This window comes from Neoarius graeffei, chromosome 20 (genome assembly GCF_027579695.1).
Source record: "Neoarius graeffei isolate fNeoGra1 chromosome 20, fNeoGra1.pri, whole genome shotgun sequence".
Lineage (NCBI taxonomy): Eukaryota > Metazoa > Chordata > Actinopteri > Siluriformes > Ariidae > Neoarius > Neoarius graeffei.
In genome coordinates, this window is record NC_083588.1 from 261637 (window position 1) to 281312 (window position 19676).

The 19676-nt window shown below is 46.4% G+C and overlaps 1 protein-coding gene across 5 annotated transcripts in view; it reads right to left on the reverse strand.

The window, feature by feature from the left end:
- The window catches only part of nacc1a (nucleus accumbens associated 1, BEN and BTB (POZ) domain containing a), a 43484-nt gene extending 24107 nt beyond the window's left edge, over window positions 1-19377 (reverse strand). Inside the window, exons 1-3 of one of the 5 annotated variants that reach the window (XM_060901064.1) lie at window positions 19263-19377; window positions 6157-7200; window positions 521-688 (exon numbers count right to left, since the gene is read on the reverse strand). In XM_060901064.1, coding sequence (XP_060757047.1) covers window positions 521-688; window positions 6157-7171 — 1183 coding nt within the window. In that variant the 5' untranslated portion in view covers window positions 7172-7200; window positions 19263-19377. Of the gene's footprint in view, window positions 1-520; window positions 692-6156; window positions 7201-17965; window positions 18123-18339; window positions 18638-18985; window positions 19071-19262 lie in introns of those variants that run through there. The other 4 variants (XM_060901061.1, XM_060901062.1, XM_060901065.1 and 1 more) reach the window with 4 other exon arrangements.
- Window positions 19378-19676: the final 299 nt, after the last annotated feature.

Here is a 19676-nt window from a genome sequence, read left to right on the forward strand (position 1 = left end):
AACGCCGCCCCCTCCAAAAAACACTCTGTACTCAACGTCGCCCCCTCCCAAACACGCCCCGCACTCGACGACGCCCCCTCCCAAACACGCCCTGCACTCGACGACGCCCCCTCCCAAACACGCCCCGCACTCGACGACGCCCCCTCCCAAACACGCCCCGCACTCGACGACGCCCCCTCCCAAACACGCCCCGCACTCGACGACGCCCCCTCCCAAACACGCCCCGCACTCGACGCCGCCCCCTCCCAAACACGCCCCGTACTCGACGCCGCCCCCTCCCAAACACGCCCCGTACTCGACGCCGCCTCCTCCCAAACACGCCCCGTACTCGACGCCGCCCCCTCCCAAACACTCCCCGCACTCGACGCCGCCCCCTCCCAAACACGCCCCGTACTCAACGCCGCCCCCTCCCAAACACGCCTCATTTCCTTTTCATTTATGTTTAAGAGTAAAGGTGAGAAAAAGAAACCAAGAAAAAGAAACTGTAGATGTTCTCTCAGGTCGCGTGTGAGTTTCTGACCTGTAACGAGCTCCAGTTTCTCGGCTGGGTCGCCCTCCTCATACAATTTCGGGTGGCAGCGATTTCCGATCTGAGCGATGAGCTCTGCAGGGAGAGATGCCAGGTCCTGACGCCCTCGCATCCGACTCCGAGTCTCTGAATGGTCCGGCAGAGCCTCTACTCGCTCGCCTGCTGAGAGAGAGAGAGAGAGAGAGAGAGAGAGAGCAGAGACTCATTCACATGTTTTCTTTGCACCATCTGCTCAGAGTTTGACTAAAACTCTCCTTCTATTTTCAGCTCTAACGTCTGTCACTCATCCTCCCACAGAAACCCTTCATCACCCGGACACACTGCACCCTGCACTGCTCTCAGATCAGGTCAGTGGTTTAAAAACAGGAGAAGAGCTACATTTACACTCGACCAACTCTAAAACCTGAAACATTCAAGATTTAATTTATGAAGATAAATTTGAAAATATTTGCCACAATGTTTTTCTGAATTTATAAAATCTGATGCCAAAATTCTTTTCTATTAATCATAAAACCTGTAAACTACAAGAAACAGCGCTGTGGTGTTCACGTTATTGAAAAAACAAAGAACAAAAATCAACTAAAACTTCCAGGGTTTCCAATAAAACTAAAGCTTCACACAATCTCCGAGAAAAATAAAATCACACCCAGTTTTCACTGTTCGAGACAAGATTAAAAAATAATCAGTAAATGTAACATGTATAAGAATCCAAATATATCAGACCTGGGCGGCACGGTGGTGTAGTGGTTAGCGCTGTCGCCTCACAGCGAGAAGGTCCGGGTTCGAGCCCCGTGGCCGGCGAGGGCCTTTCTGTGTGGAGTTTGCATGTTCTCCCCGTATCCGCGTGGGTTTCCTCCGGGTGCTCCGGTTTCCCCCACAGTCCAAAGACATGCAGGTTAGGTTAACTGGTGACTCTAAATTGAGCGTAGGTGTGAATGTGAGTGTGAATGGTTGTCTGTGTCTATGTGTCAGCCCTGTGATGACCTGGCGACTTGTCCAGGGTGAACCCCGCCTTTCGCCCGTAGTCAGCTGGGATAGGATCCAGCTCGCCTGCGACCCTGTAGAACAGGATAAACCGGCTACAGATAATGAGATGAGATGAGATGAGAGATATCAGACCCGTTAGTGAAAAGCACATCAGTTGCTGTGGGAATAAATCATGTGTTGTTGTGCACAAAATGTTTTACTGAACAGGGGTGGGTTTCCCAAAAGCCTCTTAACACTAAGAGCCTCTTAACTAGGAGAGAGAGAGAGAGAGAGTGTTCATTGTACTGCTCACTTGACCATTTAACGATGATCTTTGTGCTACGATGCTTTTGGGAAACTCAGCACAGTTCTAAGATTAAAGCCTTTGACTGAAGAAACTCTTTAAAGCAGATACGCAGAGTCATGGCCTCACTTTCGTTTATAAATGCCTTGAGACCTCAAGAACGGCACAGGAATAGTTTTAAGCGTTAACAATAAATCTAATATAGTAATTTTTACGATTAAAGTGATTCATATAGGTAGCGGTTTGAGTGAATGACCTTGACGTCTGTAACATCACAACAGGAAGTCTATCGGTCTCATCGCCATTTCCGCTATACTAAAACACAGAGCTGACTGCAACTCCGATCCTCCATTTTGAGCTAATTTATCGCCATGCCATGTAGATGTGTTGCTGGCCGGTGCAGCAACACGACAGAAGGTGGATTTAGTTGCGTTCATGGTCCAAGAATGTTCAAACTGCAAAGATTTGGACGCGTTTTGCGAGAAGTTCACGGGCACATTGGGCGCCTACGAAGTGGTCTCTCCTCTGCTCTGCACATTTTACTGAAGACTCGTACGAGACCTCTGATCTGTTGAGGAGCGTTGGCTATAAGCCCGGCTTGAAAGAGGGTGCAGTACCAACAATTAAAGGAAAAGAAAACTACAAGAAAAGGAAAGTATTTATTTTATTTTATTTAAAGGAAAGTGAGTTCAGTTACACCAGTCCTCCCGGAGTGAGCTGAAGGTTGTTGGTAAAACCCGGGATGGAACAGGATGGGCCATATCGCTCGGGCAGTGACCTCCCTGTGGTTGTTGCTAAAACCGATGACATCCCGTTCCGTCCCGGGTTTTAGTAATTGCCTGAGCCCAGCAGTAATGGCGGAGTGCTCGGTATGAAGAAAAGTGAATGAGTGGAGCAGCCGTCTGATTTCTAAACTGGATATCGCTGCCATCTCGCCTTTATGTGGAAGAAGCGAATGAACAGAGAACTGAACGAACAACTGAAAGTCAGATTGTTTCAAAAACAATCGGCCACAAGATCGGCCTTCAAAAAGCGAGAACGCAGACGGGTAAGCGCCAACTCTCATTTGGATAAAAACAACTCGTTGTTTCCCTGCATTTAGATTAATCCATGTAACTTGTATTGTGTGTTTAAGTTAGCGGTATAAGATTATTTAATTTGCTTCAGAATGTGATTGTCTCAGTTCATCTGATTATTTAATGAGCCTTTTACGTTTTATCAGTGAAAATGCACGCATGTACATGTATGTTGCATAAGTTATAGCACCCATCCTGTTTTAATGAGTTTTATCCTGTTTTATATATTTTTATTCCCATTTATGCAGCGTACAAGAGTCAAGGATGGAGATACTATCCACTCAGAAATTTATTTAAAAATAAAGGCTCTGCGTATCTCCCTTAAATAATTTTATTTCAGATGTAAATATTCTAATTGTTAATGTGACGTAAATCAAATGAGCTGCATTCTGATCAAAGTAATGATGAAACAAAAAATGCGATAAACACCGAGTCTGTCTGCGTTTTTCTGTCCATTAAACTGTAAATACGTGAAGTCGGAGTTTAATGGACAGAAGGCAATGGCTATTTTGGCAGATATTAATCACCCACTTCATTCTGAGTTTTGCCTCCTACCATCAGGGAGGAGTTATACTTTTCTTAAGCGGGCCAGGTCTAACAGATACTTGAGATCATTTGTACCAGCAGCTGTTGGGTTCCTAAATAAGCTTTAAGTTATTTTTGTTATTTCCGTGTATGTATAAATTTCTTGATATGTTCTTGAATATACAGTATTGTGATCTTATATTTTTGAAATGTGTATTTATGTCTATGTTTACTAATTTCTGTGTCATGTTTTATGTGTTTGAGTGTATATTTGTGTTGGCTACTTGTTAGTGTTTATTGCTCAGGCACGCAGCAGCCGAAGGCGAGCACACTACTGTTCTTCTCAAGTTTACTTATTCTGCCTTATTCCGACATGTTTTTTGGATCCACTCCTCCTCCTAGGGCGTTCGAGATAGAGACACTGTTCTGACTCTGAGACGTCTGGCCCGAAGTGGTGTAGTGTGCTTGTATACAGCTTTTGGATCGACGCGCCCGTTCTCTTGTTCTTGTCGTTTTTCTTTTGTTTTTTTCCCATAGAGAATGAATAGGGCTCATGAATCGAATCGTCCTACTCGCACACGCTCCATCGCAGATGCACCAAACCTCATGTGATACTTCAGGCCAACTCCCCCGACACATACATGCAATCGGTTCTGACCCGCACTCATATTTTTCCTTTCTTTTTGCTCATCCCTTTTTCCTCCATAGGCTTCCATTGATTTTTGGCCCCATTCTAATGAATGGAGTTTTGCTCAGTAACACTTCACCACACATCCACCAAACTTCATACGGCACCTCAGGCCAAATCACCATCACACACATGATATCGGTTCTGACCCGCACTCGCCTTTCTCTCGCCTTTCATCCGTCCAGTTTTTCTCCGTTTTGCCGCTAATCAGTGGAAGCTCGAGTGAGTCGTTCCTCCCTTCCCCCAGAGGTGATGATGCGTTTGGCAAGGATCTGCTCATCTGAGACTTTGACAGCAAATCAACTTCAACTCAATGGCCACTTTATTAGGAATACTTACACGCACACACGATAGCAATAAGCATATAAGCATTCACGTGTTACCATGCTAGCTGTTAGCATGTTACCCATTACAATATCATGCCTGCTGTTAGCTCGCGCGTTGTTAGCATGTTCACCATTAGCATGTTATCATGAGAGCTGTTAACATGTTAGGATTAGCGTGGTAGCATGCAGAGTTCGCATGTTTGCTGTTAGCGAGTTCGCCTGAGCATGTTAGCATGCTAACTGTTAGCATGTTAGCTGGTCACCCTCAGCGTGCTAGCATGCTAAAAGTTAACATACTAGCCATTAGCATGTTAGCATGATAGCTGTCAGCATATTACCCTTAAAGAGCACACACACACACGCACACACACACGTACATCTCATCGTTCATTAACACACTGAACTCAGGGGCCGCACATCTCACTTTACCTCACTCATTTGCACTATTCCGCACTACCTCACCTTAACAGCTGCTAGTTTGTTTATTCTGCTTATTTCATGTTTACCTGCTGTACCTCAAGTGCCCTTGACTGTTTGTTTATTTGCACCAATTCACGTGTGTGTGTGTGTGTGTGTGTGTGTGTGTATTTGAGTGTTTAGTCTATGTCTAGTTCTTATCTAGTGTTTATACTATTTATATTGTTATTTTGTTTTTTCAATTATTCTATTTGTATTTATTGCATTGCCTGTTTGCACCGTGGGTCAGAGAGGACTGAAATTTCATCTGTGCTGTATGTCGAGCATGTAGAGCATATTTGACAATAAAGTTGACTTGACTTAAAGTGTTAGAATTTTAACAAATAGCATGTTAATCATTAGCATGTTAGAATGCTAGCTGTTAACATGTTATCTATTAGCATGTTAGCATTAACATGTTAGCATGCTAGCTTTTAGCATGTTAATATGCTGTAAGCATGTTAGTATGCTAACTGTTAGCATGTTAGTATGATAACTGTTAGCATGTTGGCATTAACATGTTGGCATGCTAGCTTTTAGCATGTTAATATGCTGTAAGCATGTTAGTATGCTAACTGTTAGCATGTTAGTATGATAACTGTTAGCATGTTGGCATTAACATGTTGGCATGCTAGCTTTTAGCATGCTAGTATGATAGCTGTTCTGCTACAGCTCAGCAAGCACACTTTGCCTTTTCTCTGCGGAAATGCAGTCTAGTTGTGAATGAAATTGCCCCGAGGGGACATTAAAGATAATCCAATCCAGTGTTTCTGCAGAACGGCTTCGTCCATCAGACACAACTGCTTCAGCTTCAACTGGCTGTCAATCCAAACCTTACTGGCCAATGGGGAGCCATTGTCATTAACTCCGCCCCCTCACGAGTCAAACAAGATGTCACTGTAAACTCCACCAGTATCAGTGAAAAATGTTTTACTTTTGTGTTCATTTTCCAATTTCAGTCTTTTTCGTTAAAAGTTTTTTATTCTTTTGCAGTTTCTTCCCCCACTTCAGCTCCTGAACTTTTGTGAATCTCATTCCGTATTTATTCGCAATCCGAAAGCAGAGGCTTAAGTCCTCATAACCATCAGAACATTCTGGAAAAGCTGATAATATTTTCTCCTCTACGTTTAGACAGATGGAATGAACACCAGACACTGCGTACAAAATATTAGTGTGGACGTTAGCGTGTGCTAAACGTTATGATGTGCAAAATGTTAGCGTGTGCTAAAGATAATGATGAGCTAAACATTAGCGTGTGCTAAACATTATGATGTGCGGCGTCTCACCTGTGGCGCCCATGTTGAGCATGCTGTACATGGTGTACATGTTGCAGATCTGCCTGTACTGTTCCTCAGCACCGTCCTCCACCGCCTCTTCCTCCTCATCATCATCGTGATAAGAGATGGGCGAGTCACTGGCGTAGGCACTCACGGTGCCGGGGCTGGTGCCCTCAGGGGTGGTGCTGCTGCTGGAACTGTTCCCGTTGCCATTAGCGTTAGCAGTGTGGCCTCCGGGTGTCACGGTCAATCCTACAGCCAGTCCCTGTGGCTGGATCGCGCCACTGCGCGCCATCTCTTGGGAAAATCGTGCCGCTTTCCGCCCACCAGATCCTCCGGATGCTCCGGTACCATCTCGGCTCCCGCCCTCCCAAAGACGCTTCGCCACAGGAGTGCAGACCACAGAGTAGGGCGAGACATCAGGCTGCTCTGCCTTCACTCGGGACACCAGAGGCAGCGGGGTGAGGCAGGCGGCGGGGCGACTGGTGGCTGTAGCTGTGACCGCCGCCACCCCTCCTCCTCCTCCTCCTGCTCCTCCTCCATTGGCCGAGATGCTGGCAGTCGTCTGAGTCACGGGACTCTGAGGTTCAGATGGCGGCGTCTCTTCGACATGGAGGCCCTGAGAGTCGCAGCTGGGTGAGCTGACCTTCAGGAAAAACTCCGTGCCCTTCTCCATGATCTGCTGGATCTGCAGGAAGCCGGCGGTGTACATGAGGAGGAACTGATCTCCTACATTCATGCTGAGGCGGCCCGTGTAGCAGAAGGCCAGGATCTGCTGGAAGCTCTGAGGCTGTACGGCAGGCGGCAGCTCCACCATGGCCGGGGCCTTGCTGCCAGCGCCGCTGTTGAAGAGGTCACGGAAGTACGCGCTGCTGGCCGCCAGTACGGCCCGATGCGCCTTGAAGGCATGGCCTTTCACCACCACGGACACGTCGCAGTACAGGCCCTGCAGCCGCTGCTCATTCAGACACTCCAGGACATTGTTGCCGAAGTTGGGGATCGCCATCTGAAGGGTCTGAGCCATGGCGCTACGGCCGGCACCACCACGGAAATCTGAGGGGAGCGACAAGACAGGAAAGAATTCCATCAGGAAAATTCCAGAATTGAAGAACAGCCATAGCTGTGGATTCTTTATGGTCATATTATTGTATAACAATTTCTGAGGGTTTGAAAATCACAAAAGTAAACAAAAGTACAAGATGCTGATGCAGCAGAACGAACCCTCAAGTTTAGTCCCTCCTAATTCCTGCACGTTAGTCAAGTCCCAACCAATTCTGCTGCTGATGAACTCACGGGCCAGCACTACTGCCAGGTCACAATCTGATCTACAGGTACGACTGAAATGCCATCAGCACTTCCTGACTCTCTGGGATTAAACAGTTTTGAATGTACAACCCCAACTCCAAAAAAGTTGGGACGCTGTGTAAAACATAAATAAAAACAGAATGTGATGATTTTCAAATCATGGAAACCCAATATTTCATTGAAAATAGTACAAAGACAACATATCAAATGTTGAAACTGAAAAATTTTATTGTCTTTTGAAAAATATTTGCTCATTTTGAATTTGATGTCAGCAACACGTTTCAGAAAAGTTGGAACGGGGCAACAAAAGACTGAAAAAGTTGTGTAATGCTAAAAAAAACTAATTTGGTTAATTGGCAACAGGTCAGTAAGATGATTGGGTATAAAAAGACCCTCCCCGAGAGGCGGAGTCTCTCAGAAGTAAAGATGGGGCGGGGTTCACCGCCCTGTGAAAGACTGCGTGGGCAAACAGTGCAACAATTTAAGAATAACGTTCCTCAATGTAAAACTGCACAGAATTTGAGTATGACATCATCTACGGTCCAAAAGATCATTAAAAGACTCAGAGAATCTGAAGAAATCTCTGTATGCGAGAGACGAGGCTGAAAACTGGCATTGGATGCCTGTGATCTTCAGGCCCTCAGGAGACACTGCATTAAAAGCAGACACGTGTCTGTAGTGGAAATCACTGTATGGGCTCAGGAACACTTCAGAAAACCATCGTCTGAGAAAACACTTCATTACTGCATCCACAAACGCAAGTTAAAACCAGATATAAATTTGATGGGCCAATTTGATGGGTGGCATGGTGGTGTTGTGGTTAGCACGGTCGCCTCACAGCAAGAAGGTCCGGGTTCGAGCCCCGTGGCCGGCGAGGGCCTTTCTGTGTGGAATTTGCATGTTCTCCCCGTGTCTGCGTGGGTTTCCTCCGGGTGCTCCGGTTTCCCCCACAGTCCAAAGACATGCAGTTAGGTTGGGGTGGGGCGGCCTTGGGCTGAGGTGCCCTTGAGCAAGGTACCGAACCCCTGACTGCTCCCCGGGCGCTCTGGTGTGGCTGCCCACTGCTCTGTGTGTGTGTGTGTGTGTGTGTGTGTGTGTTCACTGCTTCAGATGGGTTAAATGCAGAGGATGAATTGCACTGTGCTTGAAGTGTGCATGTGACGAATAAAGGTTTCTTTCTTTCTTCTTTTAAACAATATCCAGAAACCCCGCCCCCTTCTCTGGACCTGAGCTCTTTTACGATGGACTGAGGCGAAGTGGAAAACTGTCCCGAGGTCTGACGAATCAAAAGTGGAAATTCTTTTTAGAAATCATGGACCCCACGTCCTCCAGGCTAAAGAGGAGAGGGACCATCCGGCTTGTTATCAGTGAACAGCTCAAAAGCATTCAGCGTCTGTGATGGTATGAGGGGGCGTTAGTGCACATGACATGGGGAGCTTGTACATCTGGGAAGGCATCGTTAATGCTGAATGATATAAACACGTTTCAGAGCAGTATGCTGCCATCCAGACTAAATCTTTTTCAGAGAAGGCCTTCCTTCTTTCAGCAAGACAACGCCAAACCGCTTTCTGCACATATTACAACTGCATGGCTCTGTAGTAAAAGAGTCTGGATGCTAAACTGGCCTGCTGCAGTCCAGACCTGTCTCCCATTTAAAACATTTGACGCATTATGAACCGCAAAATATGACAAAGAAGACCCCGACCTGTTGAGCAACTGAAATTGTACATCAGGCAAGAATAAGATAACATTTCTCTTTCAACACTGCAGCAGTGGGTCTCCTCAGTTCCCAAACATTTACAGAGTGTTGGTAAAGTAGAGGTGATGCAACATAGTGGTAAACACGCCCCGTCCCAACTTTTCTGAAACATGTTGCTGACACTGAATACAAAATAAACATTTTTCAAAAAACAATAAAATTTCTCAGTTTCAACATTTGATATGTTGTCTTTGTACTATTTTCAATAAAATATAGAGTTTCCATGATTTGAAAATTGTGTTCTGTTTTTATTTACAGTTTACACAGCGTCACAACTTTTTTGGAATGGAGCACTTGCATGTGACGTCACAGCCGATCCAGATTGTGACAGACGCCATCTTGTCGGTCAAATGCCATATTTCCGCCTTCTACTTCTACTTCTGGTTTTACTTCTACCTTTTCTTCTGGAAAACCCTACTATATACAATTCTACTACAACGGCTGCGGCTACAAGCTCTCCCTACCTGTGCACGGTTTTTATGTTTTCTGTGTGTATTTTTGCGTGTTGTTCGTCTGTACCGGACTTCAATATCCACTACAACCGTATGGACTTACTGGACATTGGTTTCCAGCAGAAAATGACGGTTTGTAGCGATTTCCATCGCATGCACAACATTCCGGACGAGATAGCGAGACCAGCGGGGTCTCCATGGATTGTTATCGGAAGCAAAGCGAAGGAGGCGGCGTCGGGAGTGGAAGCAAAAGCGAGGCTGCAGAGCCGGCCTGTTGACTAAGCTCAGAAAACAGCCACTCAAATCTCCACTGCCAAGCCTCTACCTCTCCAACGCCAGATCCATGGTAAACAACACGGACGATTTGGAATTACAGCTGGAATTACCTTATTCTATTCTATAATCGGCTGGTCAGTGCTATACTAGATACTGATATAAATAGTATTAGTACTCAATACTTAAGTGACTTACCCGTCCACTGAGGATTATTTTCTTGTTTACAGTGGTGCTTGAAAGTTTGTGAACCCTTTAGAATTTTCTATATTTCTGCATAAATATGACCTAAAACATCATCGGATTTTCACACAAGTCCTAAAAGTAGATAAAGAGAACCCAGTTAAACAAATGAGACAAAAATATTATACTTGGTCATTTATTTATTGAGGAAAATGATCCAATATTACATATCTGTGAGTGGCAAAAGTATGTGAACCTTTGCGTTCAGTATCTGGTGTGACCCCCTTGTGCAGCAATAACTGCAACTAAACGTTTGCGGTAACTGTTGATCAGTCCTGCACACCGGCTTGGAGGAATTTTAGCCCGTTCCTCCGTACAGAACAGCTTCAACTCTGGGATGTTGGTGGGTTTCCTCACAGGAACTGCTCGCTTCAGGTCCTTCCACAACATTTCCATTGGATTAAGGTCAGGACTTTGACTTGGCCATTCCAAAACATTCACTTTATTCTTCTTTAACCATTCTTTGGTAGAACGACTTGTGTGCTTAGGGTCGTTGTCTTGCTGCATGACCCACCTTCTCTTGAGATTCAGTTCATGGACAGATGTCCTGACATTTTCCTTTAGAATTCGCTGGTATAATTCAGAATTCATTGTTCTAACAATGATGGCAAACCATTCTGGCCCAGATGCAGCAAAACAGGCCCAAACCATGATACTACCACCACCATGTTTCACAGAAGGGATAAGGTTCTTATGTTGGAATGCAGTGTTTTCCTTTCTCCAAACATAACGCTTCTCATTTAAACCAAAAAGTTCTATTTTGATCTCATTTGTCCACAAAACATTTTCCAGTAGCCTTCTGGCTTGTCCACATGATCTTTAGCAAACTGCAGATGAGCAGCAATGTTCTTTTTGGAGAGCAATGGCTTTCTCCTTGCAACCCTGCCATGCACACCATTGTTGTTCAGTGTTCTCCTGATGGTGGACTCATGAACATTGGCTAATGTTAATGTGAGAGAGGCCTTCAGTTGCTTAGAAGTTACCTTGGGATCCTTTGTGACCTCGCCGACTATTACACGCCTTGCTCATGGAGTGATCTTTGTTGGTCGACCACTCCTGGGGAGGGTAACAATGGTCTTGAATTTCCTCCATTTGTACACAATCTGTCTGACTGTGGATTGGTGGAGTCCAAACTCTTTAGAGATGGTTTTGTAACCTTTTCCAGCCTGATGAGCATCAACAACGCTTTTTCTGAGGTCCTCAGAAATCTCCTTTGTTCGTGCCATGATACACTTCCACAAACATGTGTTGTGAAGATCAGACTTTGATAGATCCCTGTTCTTTAAATAAAACAGGGTGCCCACTCACACCTGATTGTCATCCCATTGATTGAAAACACCTGACTCTAATTTCACCTTCAAATTAACTGCTAATCCTAGAGGTTCACATACTTTTGCCACTCACAGATATGTAATATTCGATCATTTTCCTCAATAAATAAATGACCAAGTATAATATTTTTGTCTCATTTGTTTAACTGGGTTCTCTTTATCTACTTTTAGGACTTGTGTGACAATATGATGATGTTTTAGTTCATATTTATGCAGAAATATAGGAAATTCTAAAGGGTTCACAAGCACCACTGTACAAGATGCCACATCTGAGTCGCTGACAAATCCTGAATTTCTGTAAAGAAAACTGTCCAGAGATTTATAAGCATGCAGTGCTTCACCACTGAACAGCGAGGGAAAGTTAATGAGGTAATTATACACATCCAGGTATTCCGCTGGCAGTTCAACATCCACTGACACGGTCGTGAAAACTCCGTCCGGAAAGCCATAAGGGTCGCTAATCTGTAGATCGTTTATTTTAGACATATATCTAGTTATCTGTTCATTAGAAAAATGAGCCGTGTAGTCCGTCGGTTGAAATTGATCCATTCTGTACACGAGTGCAGCAGTATTCAGCGGTGTTTTTCACCGACAAGATGGCGGCTGTGTACTTTCCGGTCACGTGACTGCAAGATCTCTATTGGGGTTGTAATTCTGCAACCCAAGAGGATATTTTTTTGGATCTGTACCAATCTGATGATGAAGCACCACAACATCATGGAATCTTACAGTTGCTGAGTTACTCAGAGGATGCTGGGACTGGATCCAGGTCAGCTGATTCCCAGAGCACTGACTGAAAATGGAAAACTGGGATCAGCAGTGATTTCACACTGGGAAGCAAGTAAAGGCTAAAGGTCATGCTCAAACCCCTCAGTAGGAATCGGACCGACCCGAGAGTCAGAGTGCACGAGCTTCGAGGGAAACCTGCAGAACCTTCATCTCAGAGTCACACGTTTAAAAGGAGTGGATTTATTTCAGCCAACACCACGACATTAAAGCACTGTGTCATGCCCAGAGTTAATTTTCTCTTTTTGTTTGTTTTGTTGATTGAAATCTCTAAAATACACAACATTTCTACAGGTCTTCGGCTCAGTTTAGCGTGAATGTGTTAATTTTGTTCACAAAACCCCTCCGAAAACTACAGGACACATTTTACAAGAAGAAACTTTTAGTTTACTGTGTGAACACTAGAGCACAGTGAAATTCCTCCTCTGCATTTAACACATCTGAAGCACGGAACACACACACACACACACACCCCAGTGGGCGGCTATGCTACAGGTCAGGTGACACTTCAGCCAGAGGGCGGGGATAGTGCGGTTCGTTCACCCCCACATTTTTCCTGCCGGTCCCAAGAATTGAACTGACGACCCTCTGGGCCCAGGGCTGTGTCTCTAACCCTCAGGCCATGGCTGCCCCCATGACTAAAATTAAAACCAAGTTCCACGGACTAAATCCCGACTAAAACAGAACCCTGAGCGATCAGGAAATGATTCTCAGTATAAACTGTGTTTTCTGTTGTTCCGCTGTAACAGTATGTGAACGGGAGCAAAACAGTAAAGTGGAAATGTTAATCTTCACCCCGTCGAATCAGTGACATTCACAGGAGTCTTTCATTACGGCTCCAGTGCGAGTCAGAACCGTCAGATTTACGTTTTGACAGTGGAGACATAAATGATGTCGTGATCTTGTGACGGCACTCACACTGCCTCAGTGTAAAGCAGCGACTCAAAACAAGCAACGCTGTCTCTCTGTCTGTCCCTCTCTCTCTCTGTCTGTCCCTCTCTCTCTGTCTGTCCCTCTCTCTCTCTGTCCCTCTCTCTCTGTCCCTCTCTCTCTGTCTGTCCCTCTCTCTCTCTGTCTGTCCCTCTCTCTCTCTCTCTCTCTCTGTCCCTCTCTCTCTCTCTCTGTCCCTCTCTCTCTCTCTGTCCCTCTCTCTCTCTCTCTCTGTCCCTCTCTCTCTGTCTGTCCCTCTCTCTCTCTGTCTGTCCCTCTCTCTCTGTCCCTCTCTCTCTGTCCCTCTCTCTCTGTCTGTCCCTCTCTCTCTCTGTCCGTCCCTCTCTCTCTCTCTCTCTCTCTGTCCCTCTCTCTCTCTCTCTCTCTGTCCCTCTCTCTCTCTCTCTGTCCCTCTCTCTCTGTCTGTCTGTCCCTCTCTCTTTCTGTCCCTCTCTCTCTCTCTGGATTCTGACGTTTCCACTTAACATTATCATCAGGGTTGAGATGTGGAGATGTGAGTGCGAAAACCTTTTATTCACACAGAACAAAACAGCAGACGTGAAAACGCGACAGTAGGAGTGAGGAACAAAACCAGCATCAGGAGGGAAAATAACAACAAACACAAGACACACTAACAGAAGGCGGGGCTTAAATAAGGAGAGGAATACGTGAAAGTGAAATCAGGTGTGTGTGTGTGTGTGTGTGTGTGTGTGTGTGTGTGTGTGCTGTCTATTAGCAGGTGTGTGTGTGTGTGTGTGTGTGTGCTGTCTATTAGCAGGTGTGTGTGTGTGTGTGTGTGTGTGTGTGTGTGTGTGTGTGTGTGTGTGTGTGTGTGTGTGAATTGTAGTTGCTTGCATGCTTGATTGAGTCAGTGGATACGGTGTCTCACTGTATCACAAAAATATTATCAATATCTTTTACTTGAACAAAATAAATGTTCAGAATCAGGAAGAGACTCGGAGACGTGATGCAGCTCGACTCGTGCCATGTTGTGTCCGCTCTCACACGGGTCACACTCCGGAGCGTTCCGATAAATACCGTCAGGCGGGAAAACACCAGATCCGTAACTTCTCCGTTATGGAAGACTGAGTGAGAATGAACATGCGTTCTCTATTCCGTGTTGTTTTCACCTCAAACATTAACCGATTTCATCTGTGAAAGGGGTTTTAAAAATAAATTTTACAGTTTAAATAAACAAACATTCACAGGGTATTTCTCTATTAATGTTCATCGCCAATTGATTATAAATTGTTTGCTAATGGTCCAGCTAACGTTAGCTTGGTAACTTTAATATTAGTGAATTCAGTGAATGATAATACTGGGAACGTTAGTGTGATAAAGACGGTAAATAATTGCTATCAATGTTGATAAAAACGGCGTATTAAAATATTCCTGACTGCATTTTCAGAGCAGTTTGCTAAAATAATATTTCTTCAAAAAGAGAAAAATACTGAGGAGGAACATGGTCCAGCAAGTTCAGCAAGAGGGGGACTCTGGGTTCTGAGCTCTGTTCCGAAGTTCTGAAGGGAAACAAATAAGTTCTGGTTCTAAAATCTGGAACCTTAGCGGAGATCCGACAATATTTAATATTCTGACTGATTTGTGACGTGAGAAAATTATCAAACACCAATCATTCTCAGATACAACCTTACAGATGGGCGGGGCGAGGAGAGACAGAGAGAGAGAGAGAGAGAGAGAGAGAGAGCAGAAAGATAAAAGTCCTGATTAATTAATTATCACGTGGTGAAGAATAAAGTGTGGAATGAGGGACGATTTACAGCGAGCCGCTCGTCAGGATCATGAACTAAACCCCAACACTGGGATCAGGATCCTGATGAGATCTTAAACCGACTCTTTAAAATTATTAAATATTTCTTAAAAATTACAAAGCTGGATTTTTTCCTCCTTTCAGTGTTAAATCATTTATTTTTATAGAAATTAAATCATCAAACTCAGTTTTGTTTTCATCATGAGAGCTGATTTTTGTGAAGATCAACAGGTCATTTAAAAAAAAAAAAAAAAAACCAATGTGACAGTGAGTGTGTATTACTACTGAGCAATATACACTCCAACCACTGGGGTAACACACACACACACACACACACACACACACACACACAGCTACAGCACAACCCTTTACCTCCGCTGCTGAAACAAATCCTCGAGGAAACACTGAACACAGTTGGGTTCTCCATGATTGTACACAAACACTGGACTTTTTATGGTACTTTAGAACCTGGGTTCTCCTTTATATGACCCCATGAGGAACCTGCTGGAGCTCAGAGATTAACCATCACCATGATCCTGCTGATCCCAAATCGGCTTGGGGATTCGACAGGAACCAGCCATTTCTCAGCCAACGTTTCTCTGAAGCTCCTGCTGTTCCTACTCACAGAACCTGACACTCCTGCATCAGAACGCAGAACAGTTAAATAGCCTGATCGATCCGGATCGCACACATGGCTGCTGTTCCACGAGAAATGCCAAATTAGAGACGTGCAGAACTCCGAGTGGAACCTGAACACACAAACTTCAGCTCTGAGACACAGAACGTCTCGTTCTCACCCGACAGGAAGAGACGCAAAGTCACAGAGCTTTCATTTCAGGCATCACACTTAAGAACAGATAACAAAGGTCTGTGTGTGTGTGTGTGTGTGTGTGTGTGTGTGTGTGTGTGTGTGCACGCGTGCGTGAGACAGAGATTAATTTAAATATACATCAAGCTGCAGGAAAATTAACAACAATGATATAGTGCTAATGTCAAAAAACGAGACCTCACTCCACAGTGGAAAGGGAACGGGATCTCCTGAGGGGGAAAGAAGTGTCCTTTGTCTCTAAGTCACTACCTCTCTCTCACACACACACACACACACACCAAGCCACACAGATCAGACAAAACGGCTTGTTTACAGTTGGCCAGCGCGCACACACACACACACACACACACACACACACACACACACACACACACACACAACCTTGCCAGAGGGGAACTTCTTAAATAAACCCCAGGCCTGTGTGTGTGTGGTAGAGAAAAGAAAAGGCAGAGGCACGACTCTCCAGAAAGAATGTAAGCGTCAACTCTGCAGCCCGACTGTAATGGAACTAATACCCTGCTGAAGGAACACACCGAAGCTACAGCAGGTCGTTTTAGAGAAATCACTTTTTACTGAATAAATAAAAACAGAAGTTTAATCCTTCATCAGATTGGCAGCTTTAACGCCCGCCCTGACACCACAGAGAAAAGGTTCCTCAGGGCTTCTCAATGGTTCTAACTTTCTGTTGTGGTGCTGCAGAACCTTCAGTTCTTCTGTTCTGCTCGTCTGGAGTCTGAACTCTGGTTGTCGAGGGGGTTTTGTGTAAAACTCGCAGAGCGGAGTGGAAACAGCCGAGAGCTCGTGGGTCACAAACTGCTGTAAACCCCCCACTGAGACTCGGGTTCCGAATGTTCTGGAAACACATCCAAAGAACACTCCTCAAACCTCAGTACTATCAGCAGATCGGAACTCGCACGTCTTCATTGGAAAACACTAAACCTGGAAAAAGGCCAAACTCGGAATATCCAAACAGAGTACTCTGTCTCCATCGCGACCCGAATCCCGTTCTGATTAACGTCACACGGGAAGCACAGGGACACGAGTCTGCATGGAACACACTGAATGAGTTATCGTGCTTGTTGAATGGGGCGTGGCCACACTTGATTGTTAGTTGGTCACATGACCATAACAGGTCTGTAGCTGAGAGCTCCTGGAAGCATTGTGTCTGCCACGCCCTTTTACACCTCATCTCAATTCTATCGTTCTGAGTTTTAAACTCCAGAGAAAAGAGAAAGAAGTGAGTGCTTCCTGGAGCATACTGGGGGGCGGGGGTGTTTATACACACACACACACTCCTCCCCCAGGATAGGACAGTCTTTACCCCCCCCCCCCCCGACTTCACTCAGGATTTATAAATGTATTAACTGGAGTTATTTCTCCTGTTCACTTTATAAAGGAGAAAACACGGAGTCATGTTTCTGTAAACTGTGACCGACTCCGAAGAAAATCCCAGAGATATTCCAGGAATAATGACATCACACACATCCACATGGAAAACTCATCCTGCCTGAATAAAGCTTTACGCCGTCGATGTAACCCTGCTGTTTTATCTGCAGTCCATCTCACTCAGGTTTAGGTGATTGTGCCCTGATGGGGAACAGAAGCGAAAGCACTGAGGGGTAAAAAGGAAAAAGATGCCATGAGAGAAGCGTGCCCTGCCCTGGTTCCACGACACTGTTCTTGCAGGTCATGGTGAGAAGATTAAATGGGTTCTTTACAGAAACTTGACATTTGCGCTGCTGTCAATTCTGAGAACGTCAAAAACATGGAACTATCGGAGCAGTGACGAGGAAACGTTCAGCATCTCACGCTTTCGAATCAAACTGAGAACCTGAGTGTCAGCGTCCATGGGAGATGCGGTTCTGTGGAGAACCCTACAGCTCACCGTTTCCGTCACAACAGAGTCCAGGTAGAAACCTTTGAAGAAATTTTTAAGAACCTTTAAAGAAGGATTTTGCTGAGTTGATCAGTGTTTATAAAGCGTTTATAAAGCGTTTATAAGCCGAGTGCAGCGGTGTGTTGGTTCCTTCATGATGGTTCTAAACATTTAAAAAGCAGCTCTGAGCTTTGTTTATCTCTGAAGAACTTTTCAGAGTGGTGCAGTCCACATTCACACACAAACACTGAGAACACGTTCCTCACTTTGTCTGTGTGAGGAGAACCCTGGTGTTCCGCTCACTGCACTCTTCCAGTAAAACTTCTTTAATGGTTCTTTAAAAGTTCTTCAGTGTTCCAGTGTGAGGTTCTCTCTGTTGCACACACGCATGCGAGCGGCTGTAGAAGTGGAAGTTCTCTCTCAGGTTCTGCAGATTTGATGGAAGTAAAAGTGAATCACGGCATTTTGTACAATAATAGATCAGTAAACACACACACACCACACACACACACCACACACACACACACACACACACCACACACACACACACACCGAGTCAATCAGTGCTGCGGTTCGGTGTGCACGTGATCAGAAGTGTAACCGGAACCGGACTGTGTATAAATCAGTGAGTGAGTCAGACCTGAGGCCTCGCGCTGCTCGGGCAGGGGTTCCGGTGCTGCGGGCAGACAGACAGACAGGCAGACAGACAGACAGGCGGGTGTGTGTGTGTGTGTGTGTGTGTGTGTGTGCGCGCGCGACGACGCCAAACCCCCTCGGTTACAGCGGCGCGTTCCGGCACCGGGAGAGCGCGCGGCCGGCGGGTTCAGTGTGCGCGTGCCGCTCTCTCTCTCTCTCACTGCAGCGGGTCCTGCGGCGCGCGCGGAGTTCGGAGGCCGCACAGCTTCAGCCACAGACAGAGCCGGGTTCGGCCGCGCGCTTCAGCCCCGCCGGCGGAAAAATCCGGTATAAACCCGACTGTGGCGCGCGACCGGAACCCTCCCGCCTCGGCCGAACAGCAACACTCCAACTTGTTCACATTTCCTCCCGGGCGGCCGCGAGCTGCTCCGGTCCGCCGCGCCTCGGCTGAGTGTTCAGACATCAACAGGTCATCCCGGGACACGCGCAGGCGAGCCGGACTGAACCACTGCGCTCGGCCCGCGGGGGGGGGACACACAGCGGCGCGCGCCGCCTCGGGAGGATCACACACCGATCACACACACACACACACACCAACCCAAAACCACACACACACACACACCAACCCAAAACCACACACACACACACACCTCGGATTTCTCTCCACACTCCGCCGGGATCAGCTCACACACCCCGCCGCAGCTGTCAGGCCTCAACCGGCCGCCATCATCCGGAGGTCCGCGAACTGGTTAAACTTTTTCTGTCGGTACCGTTCGTCTGCGCCCCTCCCCCTCCGCCACCGCACACCTTCCCCACAGCACAGCACAGCACAGCACCGTTACCCCCAACACACACACACACACACACACACACACCGCCAGCAAACAAGCACAGGACCCCGGGCTCCCCCGCGGAGCGGATACTCACCCCCGAGCTCGAGCCGTTACCGAGTGTTCGCGCGGAGCAGTCCGACACACACACGCGCACACACACACACGCGCACGCGCGCTTTGTCTCTCTCTCTCCTCAGAAACAGCCATTCATTGTGGGCGCGAGGCCGTGGTGTCGATCACAGAGCGCTCGAGCGCCACTTTCTCTCCCAGCGGGATCACGAGCGCAGAGACACTGAGCGCAGCGCGCGACTCACCGGGTTGCCAGATCACACCGACTTTTTCACCCATTTACAACAACAACAACATCTCATTTATCCCCACAGTGTACCGAGTAACCACACGCTGTGGAGGGGGTCTGTAGGGAACGGGGTCTTTAAAGAATGGGGTCTAGGGAACGGGGTCTGTAGGGAACGGGGTCTTTAAAGAATGGGGTCTAGGAAACAGGGTC